This window comes from Propithecus coquereli, unplaced genomic scaffold (genome assembly GCF_000956105.1).
Source record: "Propithecus coquereli isolate 6110/MARCELLA unplaced genomic scaffold, Pcoq_1.0 Scaffold6, whole genome shotgun sequence".
NCBI lineage: Eukaryota > Metazoa > Chordata > Mammalia > Primates > Indriidae > Propithecus > Propithecus coquereli.
The window spans coordinates 14,195,672-14,212,322 of record NW_012151951.1 but is presented as its reverse complement, the minus strand read 5'-3'; the positions used below and the strand labels follow the sequence as shown (position 1 = coordinate 14,212,322).

The 16,651-nt window shown below is 35.6% G+C and overlaps 1 protein-coding gene across 1 annotated transcript in view; it reads left to right on the top strand.

The window, feature by feature from the left end:
• Positions 1–12,730: 12,730 nt before the first annotated feature.
• The window catches only part of NXPE1 (neurexophilin and PC-esterase domain family, member 1), a 54,184-nt gene continuing 50,263 nt past the window's right edge, over positions 12,731–16,651 (top strand). The window contains exon 1 of the mRNA XM_012659186.1: positions 12,731–12,826. Coding sequence (XP_012514640.1) covers position 12,826 — 1 coding nt within the window. The 5' untranslated portion in view covers positions 12,731–12,825. The remainder of the gene's footprint in view (positions 12,827–16,651) is intronic.

The following is a 16,651-nucleotide window of genomic DNA, read 5'->3' as shown; positions in this document are numbered from 1 at the left end:
TATCACCATCCAAGATAATCTCACTAACTTAGTTGTATGTATGATTTTTACCTATTCTACTCACAATAGACTCTAAGTTCCCTAACAACAAGGTCCTTGTGTTTGTTCACTAGGTTCTTTGTTCACAGCATCTGGAACAAAGTCTAGAATATATTAAGGATTCGGTCTGCATGTGTCAAATAAAATACAATGACTCATTTTACGTTTATCAGGAAGTAAGTGAAATGCAATAGCTACCTATTTAGCATTAATGAGATGGTTTTGTGTAAAAATGGGATGGCCTACAGTAAAGATATGTTCTCTGTCAAGAGAATATACCCATGATATGTCAGAGTGGCTCCAAGATTCACTAAACCTGCAACAGTCCCTGTGAAGTGTATCACAAATATTTAAATATTCTGACTCAGAAATAAAGTATTTGGGGGCAGAAATCAAGTTTTTCATCATTTTCTATTGATGACTGGAGCTTTAAGAGAGAAAGGAGAATATGGATATATGTTATAAGTAGTACTGTTTGTGTTGCCAAAAATATTTGCTCTTCTGGAACATGGACAATGATATTGATACAAGTGGTTCCTGGAAAGGGCCTGGCACACTTGGAAAAATAAGGATGGGTAAGATTTGCTCCCTGCCTGGAAAGTATTCATTATCCAACCAGAGAGGCAATATTTTACAGAAATTATAGAAATAACTTACAAGTAAAACAAGTGGTCTTCCAGCATAGCCTAAACTCCCATATCCCATACTAAATTAGGCCCTAAAAGTGGCCTTTTGATGGGTTTCCTGTTTCCAGAAGTACGTAAAGGTCATATGAACCACATATTCCTGCATTCAATCCATCGTCCAAGCTGTTCCTTTTTCATGGAAAGAATATCCCTCATGGCTCTCTCCAATGAATGAGATCTCAGCCATCCTTCAAGTCCCAGATCTGGGTAGGCAGACTCAACCACTCCTCTTTGTAGGCACTCATGCAATATTTTCATATGGCCATTCTACGTGTGCTAGAAATAGTTATATATGTGTCTGCATTTATATGCATATAACACTGTGACTAAATCATACATTTCATGGGGGCAGAGAATATATCTATATATCTTATTCACATATAAACAATCCTTGATCTTTAGAGCTAAGAGTCCATGTGTGAAATCCCAGTTAGTTTCAAGTTTGCAACTGCAGGTATATAATAAATGATTGTAACTAAATAAGAAAATGAATGAATGAATAAATATGGGCCCTACATAACTCATATGGAAAGAAAGCAAAATTTCAGAAAAGCTTCCTGAGAAGCTTTACCAAGAGAGAGATACAGGATTAGTGATGATAAATATGAACCACCTTCCTATGTGCCCTCATCTTTATTGCCTCTTGTTCCGAATATCTGTTGTTTTATCCTATTAGTCCTGCTTCTGATAAGAGAGCCTCTCTTTTCCTGGAGAACTATCCTGTCTCCACTTTACATCATACTAATAGAAATGTCAACCAAGTGATTTTGCCTCTTTTGGGCTCCTACTGGTCCATCAAAACACTCTATCCCATGCATAAGTGATTGGTCCTAGCACAGTTGATGAGAGTTGTTGGGGTTTGCTTCTATAACTTAATATAAATTCTAAAAAGAAATGGGTCTCTCTCATTCTGAGATCTTGAGCACTGAAGACCATGTATGATGCTTAAGCACATTTGGACTGTCTTTGCTGCATTATGAAAAGGGTCATCCTGAGAGTGAATCTAAGAAAAAAGGACAGTAGAGCCTAGAGACTTGGAGAGAAGCTTTATTACATCATTTGAATGCCTAGATTCAGCCTTATCTGAAGCTAGACAATTCCTAAGACTTCCCAGTCATGAGTCATTAAGTATCCTTTTTCCTTTAGCTGTTATGATTGGATACAACAACTGGATGAATCCTAGATAACAAACTTCTGTAAAGTCAACTTGACTCTGGACAGTAATATTAATAAATAAGAGTGAGAGATCACAGATGCAGTTGTGAAAATCATTACACACACAGAAATTAGCATAACTAAATGGTCCTAGAATATTATGTTTGATATAAAAGAGAACTTTCCCTGATGGAAAATATTTGAAATAACAGTACTTTTATCTTCTGCTATGACTCTTATCATAGAGATCAGTAAAGGTGGACACAGAGTTTTTGTAGAGACTGAGTAACTTTATATTACAAATTGCTCCTGAGAAAAACATGAAAGAAACCAATCAAGAGAACTATTAAATTACTGCATAGATAGGTAGATAGATAGATTATACTTAATCCTCACAAAACCCTAAGAAGTTTGTACTGTTAAATTCCTATTTTATAGATGAATTAGTTCTGACTTAGAAAGCTAAGAACTTGTTTAAAATTCTAAAGCTAATTCATTGCAAACCTTTTGTTTATCAGGTATTATGCACCAGGCAGGCTCTGATGATAAAAGATGAACAACAGATTCACAGTAGAAAGTAGAAAGATGACAGTAAATAGGAAAAACTATGGAATTTTTCAAAATGGTAGACTTGGCATATGCTATAGCCTTCTCTCCCATGTAAGTCCCAAAGCAGTCTGCAAAGATTTCTAAAAATTCATTACCATGATAGAGGAGAAGAAGAGATTCCGTCAACAGAACAGAGAATATCAGAAAACCTTTAAAGACAAAAATCAGAAGGGACTGGACTAAAGTATGAAATTACAGTCCAAAATTAATTCAAGACTAGACTTGTATAAAACAAAACTTTTATGTATCAGGAGCAGGAGGAATCTCTGGGATGATTGAAAGAGAAATTCAGGAGGTATGATCCCTCCACACATCCTAGGAAAGCATTGAGGATGTGTGGTTGGAAAGACAGAGCAGTGCCAGGCATAGCCCCTAAGATGAGAAGGGAAAGCATGGACTCTTGGAAGACTAGCTGTTGGCACACAGCACCAGGAAATATTTCTAACAACTCTCCCAGAAGAAAATCACAGTAAACAAACCCAACATTTACAGGGAGGCTAGCAGGGAATCTCAGATGCAAAGATGAGCACATAACCAAAAATTACCAATCATTTAAAAAAGACTAATACTTGAGGGGCCTCAAGCACAATAATCAGAAAAAAATTAAATGCCAAAGAAATAAAGTTAAAATAGCACTGATACAGAATTTGGAATAAGTATGATTAATTACCAGAGTGACATGAGAGGATATTGTAGCCATATTTAGAGTTAACTAGATCTCTATTAAATAAAATGTGACAGATGCAATAAAGGAAAATTTGAGGGACATGCAAAAAATCAAAATGAAAACAATAAACTGAAGAGATGAAATATTAGCTCAAAAATTCCCCCAGAGGTTGGGCACAGTGGCTCACGCCTATAATCCTAGCACTCTGGGAGGCCAAGGCGGGAGGACTGCTTGAGCTCAGGAGTTCAAGACCACCCTGACCAAGAACGAGACCCCATCTCTACTAAAAATAGAAAAAATTAGCTGGGCAACTAAAAATAGAAACAAAAAAAACTAGCTGAGAATGGTGGTGTGTGCCTATAATCCCAGGTACTTGGGAGGCTAAGGCAGGAGGATCGCTTGAGTTCAAGAGTCTGAGGTTGCCATGAGCTAGGCTGATGCCATGGCACTCAACTCTAGCCCGGGCAACAGAGTGAGATTCTGTCTCAGAAAAAAAAAAAAAAATTCCCCCAGAATATAGAATAAAAGGAAAATGAGATCAAAATTATGAAAGAAGAGTTAACAGATATTAGATCTCAGAATTAAAGGGTCATGGCCCCAGAAACCTATTCCTTCATAAAAATAACCAGAACCCTAGCAACAAAGAATCAAAATATACTTTTTCAGGACTCTGAAAATTAATCAATGTCTTGCAACAATCTGAGGAACATTTACACCAAAAAAAAGCTCAATCTCATTAAGAACAGTGAGCTCTGTGGTGTTTTAACATCTCCCTCTCCCAACTTTGCTATAACTGAAAATCAACAGCCTTGCAACCATAGTAGCTGTGAAATAAGAAGCCTTGCAGACCCTGGAGGGGACAGACAGGTTTGGAGTTCCCCAAAACGTCAGCCCCACTATTTAACTTGTCCGGCAGTTCCCTGGGGAAGCTCCATTCCCAGGGCTTTTCTTTGTTTAACTGCAATCAGAACCTATTCTGTGTGAACAGCCCTGTTCCCAATGCATTTGCTGAAAACAATAGGCAGTAATAGCTTGACACTGTAGCCTCCTGAGCCAGTAAGGGGCTAACAAGAAGTTCACCAGAAAATATAAAGAGAAAAACTAGAAATGAGATGCTCGCGTGCTTTTAAAAGCTCTGAACCGTTCCTGGGAATATAGAGTAATTATAATTTAGAATAACTATTTCAGTGCATGTGCAGGACTATATGGATGCCTAAGAAAGCTAAAGAGTGATTAATCTCTCACTTTCACTGATGTTGAAGTGCTGTGCAAGCAGGAAGTGAAGGCTAAGTCAGAGCTGGAAAGTGCTGACCAGAAAGATGAAGGCACACCCCAATACACACATAGAGCCTCTCAACAAAGCCTGGGAGACTTACTGGATCAAGGCATTTAAGGATTCTCTATCTAACTATTAGATGACCACTAAACTAACGGCTAGAGAATTCAGTGGTCAAACATGACAAAGACTTTACATAGTTAGTCCAGGAAGCTACTAAGCAAAAAATAGCAGCAGCAACAACAAAAACAGCAACAGTGAAAAACTCTGGGGAAGGGGGAATTCAATTTCTGGAATTATCACATTATATTATTAAAAATGTCCAGTTTTCAACAAAAAAATTATGAGACATGCAAAGAAAAGGAATGTATGGCCCACACAAAGTCAGTAGAAACTGTCCCTGAAGAACCCAGGCATTGGTCTTACTAGACTAAGAATTTAAATTAGTTACTATAACTATGTTCAAAGAATTAAGGAAACTGTGTCTAAAGAATTAAAGGAAAGTATGAAAATGATGTCCCACTAAATAGAGACTATCCATAAAGAGACAGAAATATCCATAAAGAAAGAGAAAAAAAGAACCAATTGGGAATTCTGGAGTTGAAAAGTACAATAGCTGAAATGAAACACCTCCTAGATGGGCTCAACCAGAAGATCTGAAATGTCAGAGACAAGGGTCTGCAAACTTGAAGATATGTCAGTTGAGATTATTAAATCTTAGGAACAGAAAAAAATAGAATGAAGATTAAAAAAAAGAGGTTCAGAGACCTGTGGGACACCACCAAGCACACCAACGTGTATACAAAGAAAGTCCCAGCAGAAGAGAAGGAGAGAGATAAGGACAGAAAAAAACATTTGATAAAATAATGGGCAAAAATATCCCAAATTTGATGGAAAAGATTAATTTACACAACCAAGAAGGTTAATAAACTCCAAATAGGATAAACAGAAAGAAATCTGCATCTAGACACAGTGAAACTGTCGAAAGCCAAAGAGAAAGAGAAAATCTAGAAAGCAGTGACAAGAGAGTGACTCATCAACAAGGGATCCTTAACAAGACCAAGAGCTGACTACTCATTAGAAATCACGGAGGCCAAAATGCAGTGGGATGACATACTCAATCAAGAATCCCATATTCTGCAAAACTGTCATTTAAAAATGAAGGAGAATTTAAGACATCTCCAGATTTAAAAAAAAAAAAAAGATGAAGAAATGAGATTGGTCTCTTGCAGAACTGCCCTACAAGAAATAGTCAAGGAAGCCAGCAGGCTGAAATAAAAGGACTGGAGACAATACACATGAAGAAATAAAGAGTACTGGTAAAAAATAACTAAATAGTAGCTATAAAAGACAGTATAAATGTATTTTTGTACGTAACTCTTTTCTTATCCTATTTGATTTAAAAGACAACTACATGAAGCAGTAATATTAAAATACTGTTGATGGGCTTTAAAAAAAGAATTAAAGGGTCATGGGCCATTAAAAGCACCAAGCAAGATGAAGATAAAAAGATCTGCAAAAAATTTCATAGTAACAAGGATGTAGAGAAAATGCTAAAAAGATCCGGAATTATACTAGCTTTGACTTCTGATAATTCATCAATGACACTCGATGCATGAAGACAATGGAACAGTATCACCAAAGCTAAGAGGAAAAATATTTTTCAACTAATTCTACAACAAATAAACTTATCAACTATTTAGGAAGTAAAAAAAAAAAATTCAGTCTTGTATTGGCCCTTTCTGAGAGAAGTGCCAAAGAATTTACACCAACAAGATAAGACATAAATCCAGTAGATAGGAGTAGGTTTTAGAAGCAACATGGTTAAAGAAGTCAGGAAAACAATATTGTACAATTGTGAGTGAAGCTGTATGTAAAACTTACTCTTAAGCATAAATAGTGGTAGTAAGGGTGGTGATGGTAGTATTTGATGATAATTACTTAGTGTTTAAACTAAGTGCCAGACACTGTTTTTAAATGTTATACATGTATTAATTCATTTAGTCCTCATAACAACCCTATGATCCATACCCCTAGAAACTGATGATACAGAGGCACAGAGAAGTTGAATAATTTGCCATTTGTAAAAGAGTTAGTAGGTGGGTGAGCCAGAATGAAACCTATAAATAGCACTGATTGTAAAAAGTGCATATATCTGAAGGATGAAATAATATTCTAGATGATATTAACATCAGAAGTGATAAGTTAGAATGAAGAGTGATAACAGTGTAGTAATAGTATTTGTCTGTTCAAAGGAAAATTTTAGATGTCAGTGAGTTCTATATACATTTTAAAAAATACAAGCTTAAGCTCACTGTGTTTTAAAAAATTAAGACTAGCCCATAAAAAACATTTAATTTTCAAACAGAGGAGAGAAAAATGTAACAAAGAAAACATAATTGAGGGGGAATAAAAGGGAAGAATAGGGAGAAAAGAAAACAAGTCATTGTAATTGGATTTACAAAATGTGATTGTAGAAATAAGTCTGTACATATCAGTGATTATATTACATACAAAGGAGTTAAATTTCCTAATTAAAGGAGAGACTAGGTTAAAATTAAAATCTAAATATGCACTTATGACATAACCCAGCAATTGCACACCTGGGCATTTATCCCAGAGAAAGAAAAAGATGTATTTATACCAAATCTATACACAATTGTTCATAGTAGCTTTATTTACAATACCTAAAACCCAGAAACAACCAAAATGCCCCTTATAGGTGGATGGTTATACAAACTATCGTATACACATACAGTGGAATACTATTCAACAGTAAAGGAGAATGAACTATTGACACATGCAACAACAACTTGGATAGATGTAAAGATGTTACGCAAGGTTAAAAAAGCCAATCTCGAAATAAACAATACTGTATGATTTCACTTATATAACATTCTTGAAAAGACAAAATTATAGAGACTGAAAACAGATTAATGATTGCCGGGGATTTGGATTAGTGGGAGGGGAGGGTGAGGGTGACCATAAAGGAGTAGCATCAGGTGATTTTTGCAGCAATGAAACAATCCTGTATCTTGATTGTGGTGGTAACTACATAAATCTACACATGTAATAAAATGACACAGAACTAGACACACACATCGTACCAATGACAAATTCCTGGTTTTGATATTATACTGTAATTTTCTAAGTCATAACCATTGGGGAAAACTGGATGAAGAGTGCATGGGACCTCTCTGTACTATCTTCGCTACTCGCCATGAATCTACAGTTATTTCAAAATAAGTAGAAAAATCTATTTTATGCTCTTTTAAAGAGGCAAACAGAAAACAAAATGATATAATCAAGTTGACATAGAGAGATAAAAGAAAATATCAAGCAAATTCTAACAAAGCAGACAAAAAAGAATTCAAGGCAAAAAGCATTCAAATGACAAGAAATGATATTTCTTGTTGGTATTTGAAGAAATAATGACCAAAAACTTTTCAAATTTTATGAAACTTCAAGCCAACTGATTCAAAAAGCTCAATGACTCAAAGCATATGAAACAAGAAGAAAATTACACAAGGAAAATTACACAAAGGAAATCTTTTGTTTAAAACTAGTGTTTGAGTTGTAAGAATTCAAACATATTCTGGATCCTGAATCCTTATCAGATATGTGATTTGCAAATATTTCATCTCATTTTATGGATTGTCTTTTCACTTTCTTAATGTCCTTTGAAATACAAAGTTTTAAATTTTGATGGAGTTCCTTCGTATTTTCTATAAACAAAATTATGTCATTTGCAAATAGGGACAGTTTTACTTCTTCCCTTTCTAATTTAAATGACTTTTATTATATTTTTCTTGCCTAATTACCCTGGCTAGAACTTTCAGCACAATGTTGAATAAAAGTTGCAAGAGTAGACAATTTTATTCCTAATCTTAGGGAGAAAGCATTTGGTTCTTTACCATTAAGTATGATGTTAGCTGTGGTTTTCTTATAAATACTCTTTATAAGGTTGTGGAAGTTCCTAATTTGTTGAGTTGTTATCATGAAATGGTGTTAGGGTTTGTGAAATGATGTTCTGTGAGTATTAAGGTAGCCATGTGGTTCTTGTCCCTTATCCTATGTAATATGCTATATTACATTTATTTTTGTGTGTTGAACCCCACTTTGCATTCCTTGACTAATTCACAAATGATGATGGCATACAGTCCTTTTCACATGTTGCTAGTATTATTTTCAGGATTTTTCCCTTTATAGTCCTAAGATATATTAGTTTGTAGTTTTCTTGTGGTATTTTTATCTGATTTTGGTATCAGAGTAATAACTGGCCTCCTAGAATGAGTTGGGAAGTATTCCTTCTTCTTGTATTTTTTTTGTTTGTTTTAAGAGAGACAGGGTCTTGGTCACCCAGGCTAAAGTGTAGTGGTGCGATCATAGATCACTGCTGCAGCCTTGAACTCCTAGGCTCAAGTGATCCTCCCACATCAGCCTCCTGAGTAGCTGGGACTGCAGGTGTACACAACCATGCCTGTCTAATTTTTAAAAAATATTTTGTAGAGATGAGATCTCACTATGTTACCTAGGCTGGTCTCGAACTTCTGGCCCCAACCAATCCTCCAGCCTCAGCCTCTGCCTTCCAATGTGCTGGAATTACAGGCATGAGCCACTGCTCCTGGCTCCTCTTCTTGTATTTTTTCTTTTCTTTCTTTCTTTTTTTTTTTCAGGGTATTATGAGGGTACAAACATTATGGTTACACTTTATGTCTTTGCCTCACCCAAGCGAGGGTTAAAGGCATGCCCTTCCCCCTACAATGCTCCCCGTGTCCTTTAGTTGTGGGTTTATCCCCCCCATCCTCCTAATCCCTGGAGAGTATTACTGCTACAAATAGCCCAATTCAAAAATGTGCAGAGTTTTAATAGACATTTCTCCAAAGATCATACACAAATGCCCAATAAACCCGTGAAAAGATGCTCAACATCATTAGTCATTAAAGAAATGCAAATCAAAACCACAATGAGATATCACTTCACACCACTAGGATGGCTATAATCAAAAAGATAGACAATAATAAGTGTTGGTGAGGATGTGGAGAATTTGAAAAATTTAAACGAGTCAGCCACTTTAGAAAAGTTTTGGCATTCCTCAAAATGTTAAACAAAGAGTTACCATATGACCCAGGAAGGATATATCTAGCGTATATACCCATGAGAAACAAAAACACATGTCTGCAATAAAACTTGTACACTAATGCTCACAACACCATTATTTATAACGTGCAAACACTACAAACAAAATGTGGTATTATCCACTCAATAGATATTATCCACACATAAAAAAGAATGAAGTACTGATACATGTTACAAAATGGATGAACCCTGAAAACATTATGTTAAGCGAAAGCCAGTTGCAGAAGACTACATATCATATGACTGCATTAATGTCACACATCCACAGTAGGCAAATCTATAGAAACAGAAAGTAGGTAGGTCGTTGCCCAAAACTGAGATGTGGGAGGTGGGATGGAGACTGACTGCTAATGGATATGGGTTTCTTTTGGGGATGATAAAAACATCTAAAAGTAGATCATGGTGATGCTTGCACAACTCCGTGAATATTCTAAATACCACCGCACTGTATACTTCATACGGGTAAGTTGTATGGTCTATGAATTGTATCTCCATAAAGCTGTTTAAAAAAGAAAAAAAAAATTAGTGTTTCAAAAAAAAATATCTTAAAAGCAGCCAGAGGAAAAAATATACATCACATGCAGAGCAGTGTTTCTCAACCTATGTTTTCGTTATCACTCTACTAAGGAGCTTCTTTTGACATATTTTCCTAACCAACCCCCCATTATGAAATTTTAATACCAGACATATACTATATAACTATTCATGGACTATAAGTGTATTTGTGCTTCAGACAGAAAAAAAAAATGTAAGATGCTTTCACCTCTAGAGGGCAAATTTCTAGCAAGTTCCAGAAGGCAGATTTTCAGCAAGTTTTTCTGGTGGGACACAATAGGGCTTTCTCTGACAATCAATGAGTACTATGCACTGTCTCTCCAACAAGGTTTAGATCTCAGTCCTCGGATAGGGGGATGGAGGATCTTCCTTGGGTGCCCTATTTCAGCTCTAGAGTTAGCAACTGCTTCTTATATCTGTCAGTTCTATATTCTATACTTCTTACTGTCCAATCCCTCATTACTCTAATTCCCTGTTATAGTTTATAATTCCTCATATTAAACTTTCCTTGTTCAAATTACTATGTGGTTTCTCTCTCCTAATTGAACCCAGACTAATACAACCTGATATCAAAACCAGACATAGACATTTCAAGAAAGAAAGAAAAGAAAAAACTATAGACCGATATCCGTCATGAACGTAGATGCAAAAATTCTAAACGAAACTGAATTCAAAAATATATTAAAGGAATAATACATCATGGCCAAGGGGATTTTAATCCAGGAATTCAGGGTTGATTTAACATTCAAAATCAATATAATTCATCATACCCACACACTAAAAAGGAAAAATCATATTATCATCTCAATAAATGCAGAAAAAGCATTTGACAAAATTCAATATATACTACTGATAAAAACTCTCTCAGCAAACTAGGAATGTGAGGGAACTTCCTCAACCTAAGAAAGAGCATCTAAGGAAAACCTACAGCTAACATCATAATTAATGATGAGGACAAAAATTAAATCAAAAGTAATCATAACCTAAATGTAAAATCTAAACCCATAACTTCTAAAAGAGGCCATAAGAGAAAATCTCTCTGACCTTGAGTTGGTCAAAGATTTCTTAAATATGATACCAAAGCACAGTCCATAAAGAACAAATTAATAAACTGGATTTCATCAAAATTAAAAACATCTGTCCTTCATAAGACATTGTTAAAAGAATGAAAAGGTAAGCCATAAATTGAGAGAAAATCTTTGCAAAGACAAAGGACTTTAACCAGAATATATAAAGAACTCTCAAAACTCAACAAGAAAACAAGCAACCCAATTTAAAAATGAGTAAAAGATTTAAACAAACACTTCACCAAGGAAGATATATTGCAAATAAGCACCTGAAATAACACTAAACTTTTTTTTTGTCATTAGGGAAATGTTAAATTAAAATCACAATGGGATGCCACTACATATCTATTAGAATATCTAAAAGTGGAAAGACTGACCATAGCAAATGTTGGTGAGGATATGGAGAAACTGGAATTCTCATACAATGCTGGTGGAGATACAAAATCTACAACTACTATGGAAAATGGTTTGGCAGTTTCCTAAAAAGCTAAACATGTATCTGCTGTATGATCCTATCCTGCATGATCCGTATGCCCATACAAAGTCTTGTACATGATAGTTCATAGGCAGCCTTTTCATAATAGCCCAAAACTGAAAGTAACCCCCAAATTTCTATCACAGATGAATGGATAAAAAATTATGGTATATCCACACATGAAGGAATACTAACTCAGCTCAGCAGTAAAAAAAGGAATCAACTATTTAATATTTATATTAATACTAATACATGGAACAACATAAGTGAATCTCAATTATACTGAAAAAAGCCAGATCCTCCTCAGCACCCCCAAAATATATATATATATATATTTCTATTTATCACAACACTTTATGATTCCATTTAAATAAAATTCTAGAAAATACCAACTGATCTCTAGTAACAGAAAGTCTATCAGTGATTGCTTTGGGATGGGGCAGCAGGGAAAGTTGAGAGGGAGGAATTACAAAGGGGCACAAAGTAGTATTTAGGGGTGATGAATATATTCACTATCCTGATCGTGGTGATGATTCCATGGGTGTATGTATATACATGTCAGATTTATCAAATTATAAACTTTAAATGTATGTAGTTAATGATATACCTCAATAGATCTTTGTCTAAGAATAACTACTAAAGGATGTATTTCAGGAGGAAGAAAATTGAAACCAGAAGGAAGTGTCATAAAAAAAGCAAAGTTGAAAAAAGAAACTGGTATCCACTGACGATATGTTCTCTTACGTGTAGTCTCAAGACTCTAGGTTTTCAGAGGAAAGTCTATTCATAGAGTCACCAGGGGTATTTTTACACCATGACTTCAAGGACTTTTGCTGTCTCAGAACTAAGATATTTCCATTCCCAAAGGTCCCTGGTAAAGATGAGGATAGAAACAGGAATCTCAAAGAATTTCTGAGGAACATACAGTTAAAAGAGGCTGTGGAATTTTATCACCATCTAAGTACACTATTCTTTATTGCCCCTTCAAATCTACGCCCCAAGATAATAATAAGCCAAGTGACGGCGAATACAGACTGATAAAAATAAATTCATTCACAGACAAGAGAAAAACAAGTTTTACACAGCCACAAGAGCCAGTTAAGGACTCACAAGTACTGTTCCAACTATCCAGGTGGAAGAGATCATTAAAACAGGTGAGTAAGCGAAACTATGGAGACTGCCTTTCTCTACCTCTAATCTTGGCTGTGGTCAGTGAAGGAGGGGAAGCAAAGCAAAAGAAATTCTATGTCTCTGCCAAGGTCTTCTCTCAAGGAGAAGAAAGAGAAGAAAACGGAGAGAGTTCAAATGAAAGTGTGGGAAACAAAAAATGACAGTGAAAGCCTTTCTTTCTAACAAGGAAAGGCTGGTTTTGACTGTGACATGGCATGAAGATGAAATACTCTCCTGGTAACCAACCAGCAAAGTGCCCAGCTCTCCATAGGGAGCAGACACAGACACAGTCACTCAACCTAACATCTACTTGGAGAGAGGGAGAAGGATGTCAAAAATACCTGCTTGCAGCTTATAATATTTCTTTGCCTTATTTCATGTATGACATTGACTGGGTGGGAAATGTGTAAATACACCACAGGAATTCAGAATGTGGGAGAGATCAGTGTAGTCTAGAGTTATTCTAGAAAGTTTTCCGAAGAGGTGGGCCCTGAGATGGACGAGTTTGGACTGGTGTGGGGGCAAGCCATCCTGGGTGGGCAGCAGGATGTGTCATACACAAAGCCAGAAAAACCCAAAGATTTTTTTAATCTGTGTCTTTGAAAGTATGTGTACATAGAACTGTGTATATGTGTATATCTTTGTATCATGCCTTGTGTGTATATTTTAAATTTACATAAAGAATGTTGTGATAAAGATTTATAACGCTTATTACTTTCTTCACTTTGTACTGTTTTTAATAGCCCTCTACATTGTACATAAATCTAATAAGTTGTTTCTAACTGCTGGATGGTGTCCCATGGTACACCTCCACTACGTTTTTCTTAACCTTTTCACAGAAATACACAGGAAAGTCTATTTAATTCTGTACAACTACACACACAGGTATACAATCAACTGCAATAAAATTTTGTATGGGATTCTTTAAGGACCTGACTGAAAAGCCCCCGGTGATGTATCCAGACTGGATTGCTTGGACTTAGAACATAATTAGACACAATTTAAAACAAAACACAACAAACAAAAACATTGTCATACTGCTTTCAAAAATGATTATATTAATTTGTACTCTTACCAACAGTGCCACAGAGTTATGTATAAAAGTGTGATTTATATGATCCAGTTGGATTTATCACCCAGTAATGGTAGGATGGTTTAGCTTTAGAAAATATATTAATTGAATTTATCATATTTAAAGACAAAAGTTTAAAAACTCATATAACTGCTTCGATAAATCTGAAAAAGCCTTTGACAATAATTCAACTTCCATTAACAATAAAACACTTAGCACACTGTGTTTTAGAAGACAATTTCCTCAATCTAGTATTAAGAGAAGGCACTAAAAAAAGCAAATATCATCCACCAAACATCATATATTTAATCAACATGGTGAAATGTTGAAACTAGCAATGCAAACAAGACAAAGGTGCCTAATATGGTCACTTCTAACCATCTTTGTTCTGAATGCGTGCTGATATAAAAGCACTCTAAAAATAAAGCACTTGCATGCATATCTGTATATCACCCACAAACATTTGGAAAATGAAATTAAAATACTAAATATAGAATTAATGTACATATACACATACATATACATGTGTGTATAGTATATATTATAGTATATAATTTATGTTTCCAAATTTATATATATATATGTGTATGTATATACATGTTTCAAAAAATAATGGACTAGCTTGTAATCTCCTTTTGAGAACAACTAGAAAAACTGGATCATTTTATTTTTAATCTTTTGGAAACAACAGAGAGTAACCAAGGTGGTGAGAGCTTGAGAGACCTAGAGCCCAGAGAGAAAGTAAGAGAGGAGCCGAGAGTAATCAGGGAAATAAAAGGAAAATGAAGTAGCATATTCAAAGTGCTGATACCCTCCCCACCAAAACAAACAAACAAAAACACTTGTCACTCTGCAAAATAACCCTCAAAATGAAAGCAAATAAGGTTTAAAAATTGTGATTTTGAGAATTTCTCACTAGCAGATTTAGACTTACAGAACATTAAAGACAGTTCTTCAAGCAGAAGAAAAATTCTCCCAAATGACAGTACAGAAATGTAAGGAAGAATGAAAAAGAAGGAAACTAAGTGCATAAATCTAAATGGATGAGGATTATACAAAATAACAGTAATAATATATTGTGGTGTTTTAAATATTTCCAGAATTAAGCGGGGCAATGTGGTACACACCTATAGTTCCAGCTACTCAAGAGGCTGAAGTGGGAGTATCACTTGAGCCAGGAGTTCAAGCCCAACCTGGGAAACACAGTGAGACTCCATCTCTAAAAACATAAATAAAATAAATTAATATTTCTAAAATTAAAATACCTGACCATAATAGCAAGAAAATATGAAGGAGTTAAATATAAATGGAGTATAGTTTTCTAAGGTCCCTCATTTCCTAGAAATTAGTAAAAGTGCCAATTTATATTATATTAAACTTCATTAAGTTAAAGATGCATATTAGAATTTCTAAAATATAGTAGAAATTACTAAAGTATTTTGCATAACTGACAAGATAACTGAGAAGGAAAATAGAATAATAAAAAAATTTTGATTAAAACAAAAGGAGGGGCTGGACGGGATGGCTCACACCTGTAATCCTAGCACTCTGGGAGGCTGAGGTGGGAGGATTGCTTGAACTCAGGGGTTCAAGACCAGCCTGAGCAAGAGCAAGACCCTATCTCTACTGAAAATAGAAAAATTAGCCAGGCATAGTGGTGCCCACCTGTAGCCCCAGGTACATGGGAGGCTGAGGCAGGAGGATCACTGGAGCTCAGTAGTTTGAGGTTACAGTGAGCTATTATGACGCCACTACACTCTACTCAGGGTGACAGAGTGAGACTCCATCTCAAAAAAAAAAAAAAAAAAGAGTCACCAAGAGAGAAAACTGAATAGAGAACAGGTGGGACAAATAAAAACCAATTTGTAAGATAAACTTACATAGATACATCAATGGTAATATGAAGTGCAAATGGACTAGGAGGTTCCAGTTGCAAAAGATGGCAGCCTGGCCTAAATGAGACTAGCGTTTCACAGACAACAGTATTAAACTCTGAAAAAGTATATTTAGAAAAATTATTTGAAAGCGCTAGGAGGAAAAGGCCAAAAACTGGCAGAAACTGGAGGGGATTTGACCCTTAAAAGAAGGAAATCATGCTGAGTGAGGGCCATGCTTTAAGGACTTTTCCCTGACAATAAACCTCGCTGAATACTGCTCATGCAACTTAAATTCAAGCAGAAAACTGCAGACTTGTGGCCTGGAGGTGTCATGTGATGGAGTTCGAGGCAGTCAGAGTGACTGGAGGCTGAGCAGGGAAACTACAGAAAGGGGAAAGCCTTAGAGGAAAGAGCCCCAAAGTCTACTGTCAAATCCTTGACTGACTCCTGAACTGTGTGTGCACAAGACAGACACCACAGAGCCCAGCAGAGAATGACTGGAAGCCTGCAATAACTGAGTAGGGACATCACCCGTTGTCCACTGCAGGGGGAAACAGACTTTGTAGTTTGAGTTCCAGTAAAGTAGAGGAGCTTGATAAAAAGCCCGAGCTTTTCAAGGCCCACTTGATAAAACCAAGTCTCCATAGGTTCAAAATGAGAAATATAAACTATGTTCATGAATTGGAAGACAATATTATTACTAGAGCAATTCTCCCTAAATTCATCTACAGATTAAGAGCAATAAATTCCAACAGGTTTTTGTAGACTTGTCAAAAGTTAAACATACGTTGATCAGTTAATACCAATTTGATATTTTTAAGAATAACAACTATTGGATGTTGGGCAGGGGGCAGGGGGGAGGGG